Source organism: Salmo salar, chromosome ssa18 (genome assembly GCF_905237065.1).
Source record: "Salmo salar chromosome ssa18, Ssal_v3.1, whole genome shotgun sequence".
Lineage (NCBI taxonomy): Eukaryota > Metazoa > Chordata > Actinopteri > Salmoniformes > Salmonidae > Salmo > Salmo salar.
Window position 1 is genome coordinate 15,487,628 of NC_059459.1, and position 23,410 is coordinate 15,511,037.

The 23,410-nt window shown below is 40.3% G+C and overlaps 1 protein-coding gene and 1 long non-coding RNA gene across 6 annotated transcripts; both read right to left on the reverse strand.

The window, feature by feature from the left end:
- Positions 1 to 416: 416 nt before the first annotated feature.
- On the reverse strand, positions 417 to 4,222 carry LOC106577083 (uncharacterized). Of its 2 annotated transcripts, XR_006760328.1 has the most exons (5): positions 3,878 to 4,066; positions 3,194 to 3,235; positions 2,275 to 3,028; positions 1,329 to 1,468; positions 417 to 635 (listed from the first exon to the last, which is right to left on the reverse strand). It is a non-coding gene; the product is annotated as an uncharacterized lncRNA (long non-coding RNA). The 2 variants fall into 2 exon arrangements; XR_006760327.1 differs by having other exon boundaries at positions 1,329 to 3,028; positions 3,878 to 4,222.
- Positions 4,223 to 14,993: 10,771 nt separating this feature from the next.
- Positions 14,994 to 23,386, reverse strand: exo1 (exonuclease 1). 4 transcript variants are annotated; one of them, XM_014154489.2, is made up of 14 exons: positions 23,298 to 23,386; positions 22,429 to 22,632; positions 22,220 to 22,339; positions 21,892 to 22,015; positions 21,510 to 21,647; positions 20,792 to 21,004; positions 20,509 to 20,696; positions 20,275 to 20,377; positions 19,729 to 19,951; positions 19,100 to 19,328; positions 18,371 to 18,872; positions 18,110 to 18,202; positions 17,785 to 17,978; positions 14,994 to 15,273 (listed from the first exon to the last, which is right to left on the reverse strand). In XM_014154489.2, the coding sequence occupies exons 2-14, from the start codon at positions 22,587 to 22,589 to the stop codon at positions 15,138 to 15,140; spliced, it is 2,424 nt and encodes an 807-aa protein (XP_014009964.1). In that variant the 5' UTR covers positions 22,590 to 22,632; positions 23,298 to 23,386; the 3' UTR covers positions 14,994 to 15,137. The 4 variants fall into 4 exon arrangements, with proteins under 4 accessions (XP_014009964.1, XP_014009963.1, XP_014009962.1 ...); XM_014154488.2 differs by having other exon boundaries at positions 22,429 to 22,597; positions 23,240 to 23,352; XM_014154487.2 differs by having other exon boundaries at positions 23,240 to 23,349.
- Positions 23,387 to 23,410: the final 24 nt, after the last annotated feature.

Below are 23,410 nucleotides of genomic sequence, written 5' to 3' on the forward strand. Positions count from 1 at the left end.
TTGTTCACCTAACATCTTTTTTAGAGCCTGTAAGTAAGCATTTCACTGTAAGGTCTACACCTGTTGTATTCGGCGCACGTGACAAATAACCACTGGAATTGTAATACAGTAAATTATAAGTGAAATAATCTGTCTGTAAACAATTGTTGGAAAAATTACTTGTGTCATGCACAAAGTAGACGCCCTAACCGACTTGCCAAAACTATAGTTTGTTAACAAGAAATTTGTGGAGTGGTTGAAAAACGAGTTTTAATGACTCCAACCTAAGTCTATGTAATTTTCCAACTTCAACTGTACTAATGGTATATCTTATGGTAATATTATAGCAATCTTATAGTGATACAACAGCAATAACTATAGTAGACTTTCACATTTTTTGTTCAGTGTACATTAAGAAGTTGACCGATACGAGGACATCATATTTAAAAAATGATCAATTTTAATACTTTTTCACCGAGTTAACAAATCAAAAAGTTAGGCCTTAGCCTCCAAGTTACTCCCTTTGAGTAAAAAAAATAAGCCGTTTTAAACCTAAATCTTGGACTTCTTAAGCAATTTCGACTCATTGTTAAGCTTCGATATAATTCGTTTTAAGACATCCTTCTCCTCCATCTGGTTTCGCATAATTAAAAACGCTGTTGAGAAAAAGAAAAGAGGGGTTTACAGAATGAGTACAGAATGGCCTGCCTACCCCAAATTAATCAACAGTCTTGGCACAAACTAATAGACCTGAGATCAGGTTACACACACACACATTCACACTCTTGTAATAAATAAATAAATAATAAAATAAATTACAAAACCCCCTTTTGGCCATTTACAGTACTAGTAGTTCTGCTGTATTTTGAAGTAAAAGTCGTATCTTTCCTAATTCTACATGTTATTGTACAGTATTTATAGTAAAAAATGACTAAGCAACTTACTGCAAATGTGTCACGTTCTGACCAGTAAAGGGGTTATTTGTTATTATAGTTTGGTCAGGACGTGGCAGGGGGTATTTGTTTTATATGGTTCGGGGTGTGTGTGTATGTAGAGGGGTGTTTGATTTATGATTTCCGGGGTTTTGGTCTATGTTCTATGTTTGTATATTTCTATGTCTGTTCTAGGGTGTTTATTTCTATGTTTAGGTATTTGGGGTTGGGGCCTTCAATTGGAGGCAGCTGTTTATCGTTGCCTCTGATTGAAGGTCCTATAATTAGGAGTATGTTTGTTTTGGGAATTGTGGGAGGTTGTTCTTTGTACTGCTGTGTGAGCCTACAAGACTGTTTGTCGTCCGTTCATTGTTTTTTCGTGTTTTATTTTGTAAATAAACATGAGCATTCACGTACCCGCTGCGCCTTGGTCCATTCACTGCGACGACCATTACAAAATGGCAGACACTTTGGTTGGGCACAGCGGTTTCTTTGCCTCCTGGTCCCAGAATGCATTCAATTTTTTTCCCGTCAACAAAGAGCCGACGATCACCTCTCTGGGAAACAGAGCTGTCATGAGCTCAGAAATGCACTTTGGTGGTTCTTTGCTCAGTCGAGTGATAATGTTCGCATGGAGTTTAACACCTTCTGCCAGTTCCACCATGAAAACATCAGAAAATAACTAATACTAACCAGTTACACATGATTTTGGGCCTTTAGAAGCTGTGGTCAAAATGTGGTCTTTTTACAGTACTGTAGTAGTTATCAACAATGTATTCAAACCTTCCATTGTTATGGACAGAAACTTTGTTTTTTGCATGATATTAGAATATTTTTTTAAATTACATCCGAAATCAATACAGTATTTTAATATTAGGATTTGCTCTGACTTGCAGTTTGTGTGCACCTGTTCTAAAAAACCCTTGCCTTGTTAGCGCAATCATCCCCAGTATGTCTTTAATATGGGTGTGCCGAGTATTCGGACAAAACCATTATTGTTACCGATATTAGGACTTTGCAGAACACATATGAATAGATTATTAACATCATTATCCGTGATTCTAAAAAGTTGCTGAAAACAGAATTTCTCGAGTCGGCTAACAAAACATTGTTTTTGATATTGTCACGTCGTCGCCATTGATGATGGATGTAGTCCTATCCCCCAGCACTAGTGGTAACTATACAACTCTTATCTCTTTCTTTCTGTCTCTCGCTTTGTCACTCTCCCCTTCTATCTTTCTCCCCCCTTTCTAAGTACAGTTTTTAGGTTGGTTGGATCAGTATTTAGTTTAGCTCATCAGCGAATTCTACTTCTCCCTCTCCCAAAGAAACCCCATTTAATGTCAAAGTTTATCATAAATACCTTCAAAAGACACCACTTGTGCCTCCAATCACTGCAATAGTCCTTGTAGTTAAAATCTCGATAAGATTACTTTGCTAAAATATTGACCTAGCCTAATATTTCCGAATGATATCGGTCATTTTTTCATTAAAATCCAGGAAGTCATTTTCGATTAATCCGCGCCGAGGCGCGACTTGGGTCAGAGTCAGAACTTACTTACAAATCTTTGAACCAAGAGGAAGAGTATCAATCAGATGACAAACTGAAGAAAACATAAGCTCTGGTAGGTTGATTGTTGTAACATGTTTTAAAGCAAAACAGAACCCCCCCCTGTAAATAAATGAATTTTAATTATAAAACCATTCTCGTAGTCCTTTCTGCCATGACTCAAGTTGTTTGCTTGATGTACTTCGTTAGCTAGTTTTAGTTGTTAACGAGAAATTGTTTTGTGAATATGTTTAGCATAATCCTATATGGCGCTCTATAAGTTAAAACACTTATAAGACAAATGATCATTGTACTACAATATGCATTAAACATTTACGTTAAATTAAGCAAAACTGTACATGCATACAGTATTTTTCTGCTTGCTGTATTGTTACAATGTTAATACACCTGCTTTTGTATTCAAATTGTCACTAGTTTGCATCCCCGCTTTCCAGCTCCAAGGTTTGAAGTCACCCTATCATTCTGTCTGGGAGGGTTGTGACGGCTATGTCTTGGAGTGCTGCTTTTGGGGGTTGGAGGAAGGGTGTGGATCCACCAGCCATGATGTCTGGGAACACACAGTATGATAAACAGTTAAAAAGATTTAATACAGATTCATTCAACCACCTCCTTACAACTTCTAATCATCCCTCCAACTCTCAATCTACTCATATTCTGATCATCAACCAACAACAATCTATAACACACAGTAAGAACTGTTTTCCTATCTCACCATTGTGAGATTTGGGGATGGGTCTCAAACCACCAGCCATGTCTGGGAACACACAGTATGACAGACAGTTAGAGAAAGTGAATACAGATTCATTCAACTACCTCCTTCCAAGTTCTAATCATTTAACTTACTCTCAATCTCTACTCCTCATATTCTGGTCATCATGCTTAAACCAAACACACACACCGTTAGAAACTATGTTTCCTCTCCTACCATTGTGAGTTTTGGAGATTGGTGTGGATCCACTAGTCATGATGTTTGGGAACACATATAATGACACAGTTAGAGAAAGTGAATACAGATTCACTCAACCACCTCCTTCCAACTTCTAATCATCTTTCCTACTCTCAATCTCTACTCCTCATATTCTGGTCATCATGCTTAAACCAAACACACAGACACCCTTTAAAGTTGTGTGTCTCATTTGCTCCCTCTTTAGGTTTTTCACCTCCTGGAGCAAACCTGGCAACTCTGAAAATATAGAACATAATGTGCTATCATTACATTTGCATGCAATATTTATTCAACTAATAGATTGGTAGACACTATACAACTGCACCTACTCACAGATACACCTACAACTGAACCTAATCACAGTATATATGGGTATATACACAACTAAACCTGGACTTGCATGCAGGGTGAGAATATTCAGTGGGAACATCCACAAACAGGAACGCTTACCTTCAATCACAGAAAGAGATTGTCTGAGTGCTGCATTTTCTCTTTTGAGCTCCCTTATCTTAAAGTTTGCAGTGGTTGCTGCAGTTGCATTTCCTGTTTTGACACTAAGGTGAGGTCCTCCTCACTCTGTCACTTTGAGGTCTGGCCTGGAAGGACAAAGATTATTTGTACAATTTACAAATCTAGACATGAATAGGGACAAAATCTACCAATTGACACTATTTGTGGTTTTTTTTTTGTCTCAATGATTGGAGGTGTTTCAGACATAATTATTAAACACAGAACTATTTTTAAATGTATTTGGTGTGTTGAGGAGAAATCTGATTTCTATGACAAAGTTTTATGCTAATATTAGTGATTACTACATTAAGTAGGTGAGACAGGGTTTAATTCACCTTTAATGCATCAACTTAAATTGCACAACTAATGCTACAAAGTGTTAGAAACTTACTTGAGGTGATACACTGGTCATTATGTCTGCCTGATGTTTTTTTAAAGACTCGGCTCAATTCTTTTTCTGTGATACACTCTGGTAGAGTAACATAGCTACATTCAGGAAATTACAAGTTTTGTGCAAAGATATAATTAGCTAGTCAATTTCACAACTAAGCATACCTAGCCAGTGGCATGCTACCTACACATACTAGTGAACTTAAGTGATATAACTAGCTCCTTAGCTATATAACGTTAGCTACATTAGTTGTTATTGTTATAGCCAATGTCTTGGCTCTATTGATTGTGTATAACTAAGTTTAACGATTGATAACATTAACCACATCTTCTTATACTGTGTCATTAGCTGGGTAACGTTAGCTAGCTAACGTTAGTTAGCTTACCATCCAGAGCCATGACATAGGTGGGATATCTCTTCCCAGTGTGCTGCAAATTAACAATACATTATTTCACATTGTCGCACGTTTTCAACAATTAGCTATTTTGCTTACCCTTATAAAAATGCCTTCAGTCTTGAGTGATAAGGGGACCATATAAAAAATGGATGTGTGATGAAAACTTCCCTTTTCCTAGACAGACCAGGTCAAGCAGGAATATTAAGGTATTATTGTTATATTGCCGTAGCTAGGTGTGAGCTCTAGAAAAACAGATTTATTTTTTAATGGGGCTACAACCATATTACTGCTTGGGGTGTTCAATTTCTTATGCTATGCTGTTACTGGTATGAATACACTAGCTGTAACATTATATCTGCTAGCTAGATACAGTAGCTAGTTTACTTGCTAGCTAGGTGGTACAGTGTCAGTGTTTGTATTCAGTATCTAGTTTCTAGCTAGCTACTTACAAACCTCAATCAACATGCCTCTGATTATTTAGAGCTTAATGAGGATTTAGTCGTGTGTCAGGTACACACACACAGACAGCCAGACAGACAGACAGAGATTCAGTTTCTTAGCCTCAAATTGAAGTCAGTGTCATGTATTCTAGCTAATATTTTCATTAGATAATGTTCTGTGTTGGTTTTCTCTGTACATTTTTTGGGACCCTCTAACACACCCCAATCAACCTGGCTCTGATGATTTAGACCGTGATGATGCCCCTGAGATGGTTCGTGTCAGGTGCACAAACACACATACACAGACATTCAGTTTCTTAGCCTCACCCTTGTGAAGTCAGTGTTCTATCAAATATTTTAGTTAGATAATGTTCTGTCTTGGTTTTCTCCATGTATGGGTGGCAGGTAGCCTAGTGGTTAGAGTGTCGGACCAGTAACCGAAAGGTTACTAGATTGACTCCCCGAGCTGACGGTAAAAGGTAAAAATCTGTCGTTCTGCCCCTGAACAAGCCACTGTTCGTAGGCCGTCATTGTAAATAAGAATTTGTTCTTAACTGACTTGCCTAGTTAAATAAAGGTTAAATAAAAAAAAAATGTTTTCCTAATTTAGGACCCCCTGACACACCCCAATTAACCTGGCTCTGATGATTTAGACTGTGATGATGCCCCTGAGATGGTAAGTGTCAAGTGCACAAACACAAACAACTCTCAGGCCTTAGCAATCTGTTCTACCTTTGCAGATTTATTATACGTTTCCTTCTGGTTTAAACAAATGTCTAAATATACCTTGCATCTAACTCTTTTCAGAACGAATACATGATTTACCCTGGGGCATCAGTAACAAAGGGGCAATGCCTTATGGCAATAATGTCCTTTGTTCTGCATCATCACCTGACTGGAATTGCCCTGATAGACCTACTTGCCTTGCTGAATTTGTTTGTCCCCAACATCTAAATACCTCTTCAAAAAGTTTTGGGGTAATCCAGCCCTGACAGCTGTCTCTCATTTATTTTGTGATGAATGCCAAAATTACTTAGGAAAGCAACCCGAAGACACAAATTGCTCACATTGTGGAACGTCCATCAGAGAAACAAAACTTTTCTTTTTGTCAATACTTTTTGAGGGACCTTCTGCGAGATACACTGGAGAACCATGGAATAGATATTTTGAGGAAAATGGTGAAGGAAGAAGAATATGAAATCGAGGTTGTCATGGATGGAAAGATGTACCAGACATTACTGAAAGAAAATAGGCTATCTGCTGATGAGTTAACATTAACCTGGAACTGTGATGAGTACCCATTTTTAACTCCTCAAATTACTCCGTTTGGCCTCTTCAATTTACCGTAAATGAACTGCCTTACATACATCGGAAAGAAAATGTGATAGTTGCAGGACTTTGGTTTGGCCCAGAAAAACCAAGAATCGATACCCTTTTAAAACCTTTTATTGATGAATGTTGCGATTTAGCCCAAAACCGATTACTTTGGAGAGATAACAGTGGGATTCTGAAGAGGACAAAGGTCTTCTCCTTGATTTGTTCCTCAGATGCAATTGCCAGGCCAATCCTTTGTTACTGTAAGCAATTCAATGGTAAATATGGATGTGACTGGTGCTTGCACCCCGGTAAAGTTGTCCCCAAAGGCAGAGGATATGTAAGATTGATAAGGGATTTATATGTTTAAAGGTAATGATTAAAACCTCTTAGGGCTAGGGGGCAGTATTTTCACGGCCGGATGAAAAACGTACCCAATTTAAACAGGTTACTACTCTGTCGCAGAAACTAGAATATGCATATTATTAGTAGATTTGGATAGAAAACACTCTGAAGTTTCTAAAACTGCTAGAATGGTGTCTGTGAGTATAACAGAACTCATATGGCAGGCAAAAACCTGAGAAAAAGTCAAGCAGGAAGTGGGAAGTCTGGTGCTTGTAGTCCTTTCAAGTGATTGCCTTGACTGTATACAGTGACGTAGGGTTCATTTTGCACTTCCTAAAGCTTCCACTAGATGTCAGCAGTCTTTAGAACGGTGTTTGAAGATTCTATGGTGAATTTGAAGGGAATACCAGCTGTGGTAAACTGGTGTCCCATTATAAGGCATGGGCTCAAGTCACGTTCATATTCACTCCTAAAGAGAACGGATAGGTCCGGTTGGAATTTTATTCAAGGTATATGATAAAAACAACCTAAAGATTGATTCTATACATTGTTTGACATGTTTCTACAAACTGTAGTATAACTTTTTTGACTTTTCGTCTGGACTAAGTAAGCAAGCGCGTAGTGGATTTGGATAGTGAACCTAATGCGCGAACAAAATGGATTATTTGGAAATAAATATGAACTTTATCGAACATTTATTGTGGAGCTGGGATTCCTGGGAGTGCCTTCTGATGAAGATAATCAAAGGTAAGTGAATATTTATAATGTAATTTCTTAGTTTTATTGACTCCAAGATGGCGGGTTTCTGTTTGCTAGTTGTTAGTGTCATCTGGGCTGTACTCAGATTATTGCAAATTGTGCTTTCGCCGTGAACCTTTTTTGAAATCTGACAAAGCGGTTACATTTAGGAGAAGTGTATCTATAATTCTGTGCATAACACTTCTATATTGATCAATGTTTATGAGAATTTACGTACTGTGTGTGCTCATTGTGCTCATTCACCGTAAGGGTTGGAGGGAAAACATTTCTCAACATTACACGCCAATGTAAAATGCTGTTTTTGGATATAAATATGAACTTTATCGAGCAAAACATACATGTATTGTGTAACATAATGTCCTAGGAGTGTCATCTGATGAAGATCGTCAAAGAGTAGTGCCTCATTTAGCTGTGTTTTGGGTTTTTGTGATGCATCTAGTTGCATGGAAAATGGCTGTGTGGTGTTTCTTGTGAAGTTTATGTCCTAACATAATCTAATTTTATGCTTTCGCCGTAAAGCCTTTTTGAAATCGGACAATGTGGTTAGATTAACGAGAAGTTTATCTTTAAAATGGTGTAAAATAGTTGATTGTTTGAGAAAATGGAATTATGAGATTTTAGCTGTTTTAACCTGTCTGGGCTATGGGGCAGTATTTTCACAGCCGGATAAAAAACGTACCCGATTTAAACTGGTTACTACTCTTGCCCAGAAATGAGAATATGCATATAATTAGATTTGGATAGAAAACACTCTAAAGTTTCTAAAACTGTTTGAATGGTGTCTGTGAGTATAACAGAACTCATATGGCAGGCCAAAACCTGAGAAGATTCCATACAGGAAGTGCCCTGTCTGACAATTTGTTCTCCTTCTGTGGCATCTCTATCGAAAATACAGCATCTCTGCTGTAACGTGACATTTTCTAAGGCTTCCATTGGCTCTCAGAAGGCGCCAGAAAGTGGAATGACGTCTCTCCTGTCTCTGGGCGAAAAACAGCAGGAGATTTTGTGAAACGTAACTAATTAGTAGTTTATGTAGCATGTATAATGAATAATTAAAGTACTAAACGTAAGTCCCAGAAGGTTTAGTAGAGACCCATGAGGAAGAGAAATGTATGTGTGTATGTGTGTGCCTAAGAAAATACAGAGAACAATTACACTGTGTTTGACCCGACCTAGCTAGAACTTTGAGACACCTATGATAGGACCTCTCAAGGTTTCTCTAATCTCGGGGGAATGGAACAGACAGCACTGGGTAGTGATTAACAGTGGTGAGAACTCCGGGGAGGGATACAACTCACCTACTGTTCGTGTGTATGTGCGTAGGATACCTACTGTTTGTGTGTATGTATGTGTGTAAGGAAGAAGCGAGTTATAAAATGAATGTCTCTGCATTATGGACTTCAGAACGTTCTCGTGAATAAACTGTACGAACCTTTTGCATAAACTGAGTCTTTGCCTAATTATTATTAACCCAGTGTCTTACAAACCTTGGGGATTAGTCAAAGCTTATTGATTGTTAGTTATTATCATTGGGATTGAAAGTTCTCGTGACAAAGATCCTATCCTTACAGTCAACAACTGCAAATTCAAAGATCACACAATCAATTTAAGGATAATGCATTTCACGCTGCTCGCACTGACATTCCGCAAAATGCTATAAAGGAGTTGTCAACGCTGTTTTTGCTTCCATTGTTCAACATTGTGTTCGGTTTTGTGCCTGACTACATGCATTCTGTTCTCCTCGGCATAACTCGACAACTTCTGTCTCTTTGGTTGGAGACGTGCAACTGTTTGAATCCATGGTACATAGGTCGACAAATTACAGAATTAGACTCGACTGCTAAATCTCAAGCCACCAAAGGAAATCACAAGAATACCGCGATCACTGCATATAAGAACATTTTGGAAAGCATCGGTGTGTTGTGCTTTTCTTCTGTTTTATTCAATCATTGTTCTGTATACATATGAGATGAGTAATGTAGGATATGTAAACATTATTAAAGTGGCGTTATTTAAAGTGACTAGTGATACCTATATCAAGTCCATTTATTAAAGTGGCCAGAGATTTGAGTCTGTATGTTGGCAGCAGCCTCTCTATGTTAGTGATGGCTGTTTAACAGTCTGATGGCCTTGAGATAGAAGCTGTTTTTCAGTCTCTCGGTCCCAGCTTTGACGCACCTGTACTGACCTCGCCTTTTGGATGATAGTGGGGTGAACAGGCAGTCTCTCGGGTGGTTGATGTCCTTGATGATCTTTTTGGCCTTCCTGTGACATCGGGTGCTGTAGGTGTCCTGGAGGGCGGGTAGTTTTCCCCTGGTGATGCGTTGTGCAGACCACACTACCCTCTGGAGAGCCTTGCAGTTGAGGGTGGTGCAGTTGCCGTACAAGGCGGTGATACAGCCCGACAGGATGCTCTCGATTGTGCATCTGTAAAGGTTTGTGAGTGTTTTAGGTGACAAGCTAACTATAGGGTATAAACAAAACAGTACAGTTTCTTATAGGAATGCTAGTGCTTTTTCGTAAGGGATAGTCTGGTACTTAAAAAAAGTGATATTACATTACATGTGTTAACATAATGGGAAGATCCTCACTAGTTTTATTATATTGTTACTGTGTCAGATACTCACACCTGTTACATTAACTACATTGTCTCCTCTCTCCACTTAGCAAGGTTTGATACAGTCTCTGGTCATGACCAACATAGCAAGAAGGAATGCAGTCAGGCTGCATTCTTAAGCAGCCAAGAGAAAAATATGTAAGTAGGCTAGAGGTTTTACACTTTCAAAAAGTGAATATCTATACTACTGAAACCCTCTATAGTAGATAGATGTACAATGTCATGTGATAAAATAATAAAAGCTAGTCTTTATTTGAAACTATAAATGGTTTATTTGTCTTTTTAACGGCATGAAACAAAGCTTGGTGAGGTGTGAAGAAATTGTAGCAACACCATCACTACGAATAACAAACCTTGTCTCTTTGAAAAAGGTACCTTGCGCTACAGTGTGCTACACCTCAATCAAACCTGGTAACCAGAGTTCCAGGGTATGTCAAAGATATACACTCCCCTCTGTATTTATTTGGACAGTGAAGCTAAAACGTTTCATTTGGCTTTATACTCCAGCAATTTTGAGATCAAATGTCTGTTTTAATGTTTAGAAATAAAAGCACTTTATGTATCTAGTCCCACCCATTTGAAGGTGGCATAAGTATTTGGATAAATTCACTTATAGTGTATTCACTTCTACAATCATGTGGATGCTACCATGATTACGGATAATTGTGAATAATTATGAGTAAGAAAGAGGCATACATATCATACCCCTCAAATGTAACCTCTCACCATTACCAAAAACGGGCGCTTCTAATTTTGGGGGGAGGTATGATATTTATGCCTCTTTCTCACTACTCATTATTCACGATTCATTCATGATTTTCCGTAATCATGTTAGCATCCGCATTTGGTATTTTTATTAGGATCCCCATTAGCTGTTGCAAAAGCAGCACATACTCATCCTGGGATCCACACAATACATGAAACATAATACAGAATGACATAATACAGAACATCAATAGACAAGAACAGCTTAAGGACAGAACTACATTAAAAAAAAACATGTAAAAGGCACACGTAGCATTAATGTAGAAGTGTTCAGAAACACATTCTATTCAGACTCCAAAATGACACAATATATGATGTACCATTCATTTCTATACAGCGCAATCCAAAACACAACCAAAACAAATAGCAAATGTCATTGCGTGCAAGGAATATGGGACCAACTACCAACTCTTCACAAAAAATAAAAAAATAAATAGAAATTAAAAAACATTACCAACTCGACTACTTTAATACACTATAAGTGAATTTGCCCAAATACTTACAACACCTTCAACTGAAATATATACATAATATATTTAATTTCTAAACGGTAAAATATATATGCATGAAAATACCCTCAAATAAAATATGACATTCTGTACTGTAGCCTCATAGGAAACATTTGATCTCCAATCCAAAATGCTGGAGCGTAGAGCCAAATTAAAAGTTGTGCATTACTGTACAAATAAATACAGGGGGGAGTGTAGTTGTTCAGCTATGCAACGATGTCATATGGAAAACCTTGCAATGCAAAAGGGCTGTTGTTTTCGTCTTATCCCAGAAATCGGTTTTGATTTAATAGTGCCCTTAGTTGGACTGTGAAAATTAGTTGCTTAACGGGAAATAAATGTAACACTTACCCATCCTCCGTCTTCAGGAGGTGAGGTCACTGTCAGTTGTGCAATATGTGGGGTAAATTGAGACTCAAGCACGCCAGGCATCTGGGAGAGCTGAGGTATTTTGCTTTGTGGCCCAATGATGGAATGAGTGTAATAATTCATCTGATAGGCATCTGTTAACAGACAACAATACGCTAGTTTCACAATGTTAATATGCCAGTTTTATTTTCGACATGCATCTTTTGATTAGAAAGACATTTGGTCCTGTCTTCATGGTATTTAAATACTGCAGTCAACTGCGTCAACATAAAGCTACCAAAACCCTACTCAATATAATAAAATAACATTGTCACATGCGCCGAATACAACAGTAGACCTTACCGTGAAATGCTTTACTTACGAGCCCTTAAGCAACAATGCAGTTTTTAAAAAGTAATTAAAGTGTGCTAAATAAACTAAAAATAGCAACACAATAAAATAACTATGAGGCTATATACAAGGAATATAACACAGTAATCAAGTGAGAAAAGAAAAAATCATTATTTTTGATTAGCAAGAATCGTGAACAACATATCAGTTCAATCACGCTTTCCTTACAATGTTTAAATGTGATCATGAAAATTCAGATTTTGATTGAATAGGCCAGGCAGTCTGCAAAACACTACACCTGATAGCCACGGCCTTTAATGTTTTACTTTTATAACCTTAATAAATAAGCATTTATAAATGATTTATAAGTACCCCAACTATTTCTAAACATGTATAAGCATTCTAGACCTTACCCTTCATAGGTATTTAAAACAAAACATGTAGAAATATTATAGAAAAGGTTATTATAAAGTGTTACCAGGATATACATAAATATTACTGCACAAAAAGGGAATTGTTTTTCAAATACATTTTAATAAAATGAAAGTTACATAGGAATGAGTTCAGTTACAAAAAGCTACTGAATGATCAAGTGTACCACCCTCCAATAGTGTTTGCTTTCTGGGATGTTTTTCCATATGCCTCATTTAAAATTGATCAAATCCAGTTATTAACCATAAACTCAATATTTATTTATTTATTTAACAAGGCAAGTCAGTAAAGAACAAGTTCTTATTTACGATGACAGCCTACCCCGGCCAAACCCTAACAACACTGGGCAAATTGCGCACCGCCCTATGGGACTCCCAATCACGGCCGGTTGTGATACAGCCTGGAATCGAACCAGGGTCTGTAGTGACGCCTCTAGCACTGAGATGCAGTGCCTTAGACCACTGCATCACTCGGGAGCCCTCAAGTGACTATAAAGTAGGCCTACTGTAAACATAAGAAAAATTATCATTCTCAGGCACAGAGCCACCTGTGCTAACTCAACATTCCAGGGTTAGCATGGTGGTAGGCCATTTTAAGTAAACATGCATTGTTCATTCTTCAACCATCTTAAGGGTTCACTTCACACATACCTACTCTGTTGATATTTCTTATGAGAACCAAACATTCTATGACCATGAACTCAGATTGTGTAATCATTTATTTACTACATGGGCAAAAGTATGTGGACACCCTTTCAATTTAGTGGTCAGGTATTTCAGCCACACCTGTCACTGATAGATGTATAAAATCGAGCACACGGCCATGCAATCTCCATAGAGAAACATTGGCAGTAGAATGGCTTTACTGAAAAGCCTTTCCAACAAGTCAGTTCGTCAAATTTCTGCCCTGCTAGAGCTGCCCCCGTCAACTGTAACGGATGTTATTGTGAAGTGGAAACATTGAAGATCAACAACGGCTCAGCCGTGAAGTGGTAGGCCACAAAAGCTCAGAACGGGACCGCTGAGCGTTGAAGCTTGTAAAAATCATCTGTCCTCAGTTGCAACACTCACTACCGTGTTTTAAACTGCAACTAGAAGCAACGTCAGCACAATAACGGTTCGTCGGGAGCTTCATGAAATGGGTTTCCATGGCCAAGCAGCCGCACACACACTAAGATCACCATGCACAATGCCAAGCATCAGCAGGACTGGTGTAAAGCTCACCACCATTAGACTCCAGAAAAAGGTGGAAACGCATTCTCGGGCTCCAGAGTGGCGCAGTGGTCTAAGGCACTGCATCGCAGTGCTAGCTGTGTCACTAGAGATCCTGGTTTGAGTCCAGGCTCTGTCGCAGCTGGCCGCGACCCAGGTTAGGGGAGGGTTTGGTCGGCAGGGATGTTCCTGTACCACTGCGCACTAGCGACTCCTGTGGCGGGCCGGGCGCAATGCACGCTGACACGGTCGCCAGGTATAGTGTTTCCTCCGACACATTGGTGCATCTGGCTTCCGGGTTAAGCGGGCGTGGTGTCAAGAATTAGTGTGGGTTGCGTTTTGGAGGACGCACGGCTCTCGACCTTCACCTCTCAAGTCCGTACGGGAGTTGCAGCGATGGGACAAGACTAACTACCAATTGGATACCACAAAATTAGGGAGAAAAAGGGCTAAACATTTTTTTTCTTTTTTTACAAAATCGCGCTTCTCCATCTGGCAGTCCAACAGACGAATCTTGGTTTGGCAGATGCCAGGAGAACGCTACCTGCCCCAATAGATAGTGACAACTGTAAAGTTTGGTGGAGGAGGAATAATGGTCTGGGACTGTTTTTCATATTTCGGGTTAGGCCCCTTATTTCCAGTGAAGGAAAATCTTAACACTACAGCACACGACATTCTAGACTATTCTGTGCATCCAACTTTATGGCAACAGATAGGGGAAGGCCCTTTCCTGTTTCAGCATGACAATGCCCCCATGTACAAAGCGAAGTCCACACAGAAATGGTTTGTAGAGATTGGTGTGGAAGAACTTCACTGGCCTGAACAGAGCCCTGACATCAACCCCATCGAACACCTTGGGATGAATTGGAACACCGACTGCGAGCCAGGCCAAATCACCCAACATCAGTGCCCAACTTTACTAATGCTCTTGTGGCTGAATGGAAGCAAGTCCCCACAGCAATGTTACAACATCTAGTGGAAATCCTTCCCAGAGAGGGGAGGCTGTTGTAGCAGCAAAAAGGGGGCAATTCCACATTAATGCCCATGATTTAAGAATGAGATGTTCGCCGAGCAGGAGTTCACATACTTTCGGCCATGAAGTAAGACTACGGCTATGAAATAAGATTACTTCAACAACCTACAAATAATATATATATTTTTAATAACAGCCTAAACCTTTAAGAAAGTTGCATTTATTTAAACTGAAATCAATTACATCTAGTCCATAAAAATCCACCACGTATTAACATACACAGTATGTTGTAAAGCGAAGGCTTTCACAGGGTGTTCGGCCTGTGAAAATGTTTTATAAAACGCGGCATCAGAGGCATACGGTTTTCTGAACACTGGAGATTAAGTAAATATCCTTGTCCGTTTCAGGTGTGAGGGCTAGCACGTTGTCCTTCACTGGTGACATGGGCTCTCCTTTCTTACAGGGGTTGATCTTCGGATTTTCTCTGCAACACAGAAAAACACAATCAACGTAGTTCCGATGAAAAGTAGGTCACAAGAAAGAGATGGTTATCATATAATTGGTAAAGCTGTAATCTAGCTTGTAAAAGCTGTGATCAACACTGAAAAATATAAATGCAACAATTTCAAAGAGTTTACTGAGTTAGTTCATATGAGTTAGTTCAAGTAAATATGTCAATTGAAATAAATTCATTTGGCCCTAATCTATGGATTTCACAACTGGGAATACAGATATCCATCAGTTGTTCAAAGATAACTGAAAAAAAAACATTTTGTTTTTTAAAGTAGGGGCGTAGACCAGAAGATTTGACAGTATCTGGTGACCACCATTTGCCTCATGCATCGTGACATCTTCGCAGAGTTGATCAGGCTGTTGATTGTGGCCTGTGGAATGTAGTCCCACTCGTACACGTCGATCCAAAGAATCCCAAACATGCTCAATGGGTGACATGTCTGGTGAGAATGCAGGCCGTGGAAGAACCGAGACATTGTCAGCTTCCAGGACTTGTGTACAGATCCTTGTGACATGGGGCCGTGCATTATCATGCTGAAACATGAGATGGTGGCTGATGAATGGCACAACAACAGGCTTCAGGATCTCGTCACGGTATGTCTGTATATGCAAATTGCCATCGATAAAATGCAATTGTGTTCGCAGCTTATGCCTGCCCATACCCTCACGACCACAGGGCACTCGGTTGACATCAGCGAACCGCTCGCCCACACGACGCCATATACGTGGTCTGCGGTTGTGAGGCCGGTTGGACATACTGACAAATTCTCAAAAAACGACAGAGGTGGCTTATAGTAGAGAAATTAACATTAAATTCTCTGTCAACAGCTCTGGTGGACATTCCTGCAGTCAGCATGCCAATTACACACACCCCCCCGCCAAAACGTGAGACATCTGTGACAATTCTGCACATTTTAGAGTGGCTTTTTATTGTCCCCAGCACAAGGTGCACCTGTGCAAAGATCATGCTGTTTTTTTTTAGCTTCTTGATATGCCACACCTGAGGTGGATGGATTATTTTGGTAAAGGAGAAATGCTCACTAACAGGGATGTAAACAAATGTGTGCACAAAATTTGAGAGAAATAAGATTTTTGTGCATATAGACAATTTCTGGAATCTTTTTTTCAGCTCATGAAACCAACACGTTACACATTGCATTTATAATTGTTGTTCAGTGTAGCAATCATTCACTCAAGTGAAGACTAGTGGAATCCGAAACAAAACATATTCAGTACTCTATATAGCCAACAGAAATGAGCAGTTTTGCCACACAACACAATGCCAAAGATGTCTCAAGTTGAGGGAGCGTGCAATTGGCATGCTGACTGCAGGAATGTCCACCAGAACGGTTGCCAGAGAATTAAACGTGAATTTCTCTTCCATAAGACACCTCTGTCGTTTTAGAGAATTTGTCAGTATGTCCAACCGGCCTCACAACCGCAGACCACGTGTATCGCTTAATGTGGGTGAGCAGTTTGCTGATGTCAACATTGTGAACAGAGTGCCCCATGGTGGCAGTGGGGTTATGGTGTGGGCAGGCATAAGCTACGGACAACTAACACCATTGCATTTTATCGATGGCAATTTCAATGCACAGAAATACCGTGATGAGATCCTGAGGCCCATTTTTTTAAGGGTTGTCACATGCGCCGAATACAACAGGTGTAGACCTTACAGTGAAATGCTTACTTACAAGCCCTTAACAATGATTTTAAAAAAAGGAAAAAAAGTTTTTAAAAAACCCAGAAGAAACAAATAATTAAATAGCAGCAGTAAAATAACAACAGCGAGGCTATATACAGGGGGTAGTAGTACAGAATCAATGTGCTGGGCACTGGTTAATCAAGGTAATATGTACCCGTAGGTAGAGTTATTAAAGTGATTATGCATCGATAATAAACAGAGTAGCAGCAGTGTAAAATTGGGCTCTTTGATTAGCTGTTCAGGAGTCTTAAGGCTTGGGGGTAGAAATTGTTAAGAAGCCTTTTGGGCCTACACCTGGTGCTCCGGTACCGCTTGCCGTGTGGTAGCAGAGAGAACAGTCTATGACTAGGGTGGCTGGAGTCTGACCATTTTTCTGCTATAGAGGTCATGGATGGCAGGAAGCTTGATGCCAGTGATGTACTGGGAGCTGTAGAACCTTTTGAAGATCTGAGGACCCATGCCAAATCTTTTCAGTCTCCTGAGGGGGAATAGGCTTTGTCGTGCCCTCTTCACAACTGTCTCAGTAAAATCTTTGATATTGTTGCATGTTGAGTTTATATTTTTGTTCAGTATAGAAATTTGAGACAAGTTTGTGACAGGTCCTTTGAATATAAATTGGTTGTGTTCAAAAAAGGGGGAAATATGCAAGTATGGGAACTACTGTTGAAGGTTGGTATTAGGCATCACATATAATCTTATACAAAAGCAAAGACAATTGAAAGGTGTAATCCAGCTACAGGGTTGAGGACTACGCAGGTTATGATTACCCTCACTTACTTCTTAAAACCAAAGTTTTTCCAGAGGCCACTGATGGTGGCCTGGAGGCCAGGGTTGTTCTCATTGTTGGTGGTGAGTTTCTGTCCAGGACCTGCAGGCTTTTTACGGAGGCCGCTGGCCCTGGCAGGGGCAGAGGGTCGGATCTTTGTCCCTTTCCCTTGGTCACCGGGTTTCATCCGCGGGAGACCTGCAACCTGGTGAGAGAGATGGGAAGGAAAATTCTTCACTGTGGGGATATATAGCATGTTCATCCCAAAAGTGTTCTAGCTGCCAAATCTCTGTTGAACCAACATGATACAAAATGGTCCCACATAAAGTAAGCTACCTTCGGTCTCATTGTGCTGGATTTCTTTACATCTGCTGTTGGAGAGGAACTGGGGCTTTTGACAGAGTCTGAATCCTTACTGGAGTAAATTTTCTTAGAAAACAGAACAGGCAGTAAATTAATAAAGCCACTGCCTCCACTCATTCAAACCACAACATAAAAAAAGCCATGCATATGCACCCTCAACTAGCTTGCAATGATGCACATGCAAATGTTATGAAGCCTACGCATGACTAATTAGCAGAGGAAACGGTGACGTACAGGCCTGGTGGCATCCTCCAGCCGAGTGGGTGGGGACACTTCCACTACATTGCAGGAAGTGTGGTTATGCTGAGAGAAGTAGGCACTGTCCTGAGACGGTGGAGAGTTTGGTGGTGAATCCTTGTCTTCTTTGCCCAGAATTGGGGATGGGGCTCCGGGGGTCTTCCGAGTCCTCTGGCCTTCCTGGCTCCAGGAGAAGCTTTCCTTCTTGCGCTGGAACTGCTGCAGTGCCGAGAGGCCGGATGTGGGTGTCGGGGTCCTGGATCTCTCTGAGGAGCTGCCTGACCAGCGGAATACCCCTAACCCTTGACTGGCAGACAGAGGGGAGGGGGGTGGGCTATGAGGGTCAACAGAGTCATTTTCCTCTGTCTCAGCATATCCTCCGATACAATAGTCCTCCCTGGGGTCCTCTGTGACCTCATCCTGAGACACCTCCCCTTTGACAAAAGACTCCGGATTCTGGCTGGCCACCTCACTGGAGCTGCTGCCACTACAGAAGAACCTATAGGGGAATACATCAACCATTTAGTCAGTATCACAAAACATTCAAAATAAAACAAAAACTGGTCAAATGTGGGCCAAACAATGCGATCAAGAAAACAATTGGAAGAACCAGTGGTTTTAGGTAGGTCATTTTTAGTAATGTAAAAGACAAGACGAGTTTGAAAGATTTCTTATATAATTAAATAGCTGTTGCAATGACTTAAAGTGTGTATTATAAGACCATACCTGCTTTGCATTCCCTGCCCGTCTCCACCTCCTTCCTGGTTTCTCCTCTGTAGCAGGGTGGCGAAGCGGTTGTGTGGTCTGGGATGGGTAGCGGCAGCAGTGGCACTGGGCCGGGGGCATGTGGAGATGTGATGGCTCTCTGTGGGTCCAGGGTCCTCCTCCCCTCTGGACCGCTTCTGACCGGAGGGAGAGTACTGCTGCAGCACATCCTGGTCTGAAACACCAGAGTCTTTGGGAGATAAAGGAAATCAGAAGTTTGTGTCGGGTCTATAATAAAAATATTCATCAACACCACTTGGAAAGAATGTTGCGGTTTACATTAATCAAATACATTGATAAACTTTTGTATAATGACCAAGAAGATTTTTCCTGTTCTATTTGAACATTACATTTTGAAGGTCCACCCAATGTTATATAAGTATAAGCTTTACCATAGAATGACTGATAAAACTTCACAAGATGAACTGGGATGTTATGGCAATAAAATGTGTTTCCCCTGAATAATCCCAAATCCTCTCACACCTATTTAAACAGAACTGGATTAATCAAATAATCTTCCTTCCTACGGTGACAGAAAGAACACCTCTCAAACATGACAGTGCAACAACGAGATAGCAGACTAATCTCACCTTCTCTGGGTCTCTTAACCTGTGTGTTCTTGTGAGGAAGCCTCAGCCCCTGCACACTGATGACCCTCTCCTTCCCCCTAGTTGAGGGAGGCCTCTGTGGAGAGCCCACAGGCTGGGAGGCAGAGAGGGTGCCTGGTATGTAACCTCTGCTCCAGATGCTAGGGTGTGTGGAGGCCCGAGTCACCTGGCTGTCATTCCAGCCACGACTGCGTGGTTTCACTGGCTAAGAAACACAAAGGGAGGAAGGATTTAGATACGTTAGTGTAAATTACGTGCACTTTAGCCAACTCCTCTATGGTTGTCATGCCATACATGTACAGCATACAGATCTGGGGTAAGGCTAGATTAAGCACTCTAGCGACAAACACATTTGTAAGTTAAATATTAATACAATTGTACTGATTGACTACAAATAGCTAAGTACCCCATGTATACAACACTAAGGACACAAGCAAAACAACAACCTAGCAGTACAACTTGTGATGATGAATGAGTAGTGTTTGTATAGAAATGACTTATATTAATCATTCTACCTAGTGCCAGTACCTTGACATTTGTAGCATCTGGGTTGAAGTCATCAATCCTCTCCATGGTGTTTATATCCAGGTTACCCAGGGCCACCTGTAAACCTTTGCAATCTCCTAAATTACTGGATTAAACATTAAGGACAACATATTGTACTGGTAGTAAATGGGAAAGCACTAGTGTCTTATTTTCCATTTTGCTACTAATCAACATGTATAGAGCAGGAGTTAGGCCTGCCACTGAGTGAAAGGATACCGGCCAGCGTAGCTGAGGGTGGCAGGGTCCATGTGCTCTGGATAGGGGTTGAGAGGCACCACCTTCCTCTTGATGGGATCAAACACCAGCTGGTAGAGGAAGGTGTTATTGGCCTTAACAAAGCCGTCAACGTACTCGTCTGGCACAACCACATTCATCTTCAGGTACTGGCCCATCTTCCTTATCACCTGAAAGTACATAAACAAGTTAGAGGGGCCATTTTCATTATAGTTTAATTTCTACCTATGTGCTAGTTCTACTACCAATTCCCATTCAAACTTACCTTAATGATGTCAGGGTTGTTTGCCATCCTCAGCAGTTTACAGGCTTTGCCCAAGCCAATCCCATAGAGTGAGGACAGATAGTCACAGCCAGAGAGAATACACATGTGGCGGAACTTCTCTTCCGTGAAGACGTCACCCAGAGAGCGGCACCGCCCCAGGTGGTTCTGGTCAATCTCTAGACCGTTCCCCTGTTTGTCCATCTTTAGGATCACCTGAGAGAGATGACCAGCAGAACCCATTATGGTCATTACCATAATCTAAGTTTCCATTAAAGTAACTGTCCAGTTAAAATCTCACATTTAAAAGTTCATATTCTGTTAACCCATACCCAAATAATGTTGACTCACTCATCCTATACGCGCATGTTGCCAAATAATAAATTGAAAAGAGAAAAAAAACACCTCAAAATGATATCTCAAACAGACATTTTAAAAATGGTTGCCATCTCCTGCGGATGAGATGGCCAACCAGAGATCTACTCGCATGAATGTTATTAATGACCACACCATTCTAACACAGAAAAGCTGCTTTGTAACATACTTAATTACAATTTTTTTGGAAGGAAACTTATTTCACTCATTTTAATTAATTATTGGCCATATATTACATAGAAATCTGGAAAAACCAGACAGTTACTTTAAAGCCAGATGATGATTGTGACAAATGCATTACAGAAATTCCACAGAGAGCAGCATCTTAAAGGACCTAATTCTGTACTTTTTTGCAGCCAAACGCCAATAAGTCAGAGTCTTCAGTGATGATAGCCTGTGCAATGCCAGCCTTGTTAAGGAAGGCCAGCTGGGCATCAGCTTCATACGGGGCCACCACACAGTCCACTCCTCTGGTCCTTGCAGCCTAGAGAGAACATTATTTCAGCTGAATAAACAATTTTAAGCAACCAATTTACAATCAAACATTAAGCAGTGCATCACAAAACAGATGACGAGTTTAACCGGTTAAGACAGATTAAACCACTGCACAAAACCAGCAAATAGACGCACTTCATTCAAGATATGCATCATAGGTTTCAGTTAAAAATACTGATCACTAGAAAGCATTTTTTAATCTTAACAGTTTTAGCAGTATTGGAAACATTTACCTTGATGACATCATGGGCCATGGAAGGGGTGACGGTAACACAGCGAGTAAAGCAGTCTCTGGCCTCTGAAATCTTTCCCTCGCGTAGGAGCTGCTTACCTTTCTGCAGATTTGCCTGACGACGCCTGGAAGACAGACGTCAGGTCTTACTTTTTTGGGTAAAAATATTTACTCCGTTCTATTCAAGAAACTACCTAGTCAAGTACATGGAAAGATTTTCTTTCATTAAAAGGAGACACATTACAGCAAATACCATCTAGGCCTAACATTAACTCACTCATCACCATCTTAGCTTTAAAGAAAATTAAAAGGTCCACACACACACTTACTCTCTGCGAGCTTTGTCCACCTCCTGTTTTGAAGGCAGATTGCAGCCATCAAACACCAAGATGGGCTTCACACCAAAAGACAACAGCATGTCCACAAACTTCATGCAGTATGTCACATACCTATGTGAAAGAAAATGCATAGGGTTAAATAGTTATATTAATAGGGTTAGGTAGTTAATGCATACTGAGATAGCTATAAAACAGCTTACTGGTCAGTTGGCTCCCCTTTGGCAAGTTTCTCTGCACAAGAAAATGCCCCTTTATGAAGCCAGCAATATGTGTCTACGGCCACCGTCTGTCCCTTGTACTTCCTCACGCTGATGGGCTCCGAGGCATCTTTGAGGAACTGCAACAGCCCCTGGATCCCCATTTTTTAATCTGAAGATGCCACTAACATTCAGGACAGTTGCTTGCTATATTCATGGACAGGGAGACCATTTGACAAAACATTATAATTAAACTAGACTTATTAAAATAAAATAATACTTTACCTAGTTAACGTTAACTTGTTAGGGAGCATTCATGTAACTTTGCAAAGTGTTAACGACTAGACTAGCTAGTTAATCGTAATCTGCATATACCTGCTCATTTACCTGGACATAGCAGAGTAAATGATTATGAATTCTAGCTAGAAACCGATCGTAACTAACGTTAATTCATTCTAACGTTCGTGGATCTTCAAAACCCTTTCGCCACTCACCAGTGACTGTCAGTGATGACAAACACATGTAGCAAGTTGGCTAAAGTTAGCTAGCCACCTAGCACGGCCACTAACGTTAGTTAGCTAACCAACTACCTAACCAATATAGCTATAAATACATTGTTGGTGCTGTAAAAAACAAACGCAAGTTGTAGCTAGCTAACGTTAGTTAGCAGTTCGAACAATGGGAATGAAGTGGGCTAGCGAAATTTTCTAGGAAACTCTGGCTAGCGCATAGCTAAATTAATACATTTGAATATGTTATTTTGAAATAAATACAAGAATATAAGACACCATTAGCAAGCTACCAAGATATTTACCCGCGAATTGAAAGAGTTAACAATGACAAATAGTAAGAACTGAACGGTACCGGGACACCTTATTATCTCACAGGAGTTCGGTTTTAGCGGCAAAAGTAGGAGTTCACAACGAGCTGATACTATTGGTCAGTCTATTCTGACCAACCATATGTGGGGGAGGGTCTTTGGTCG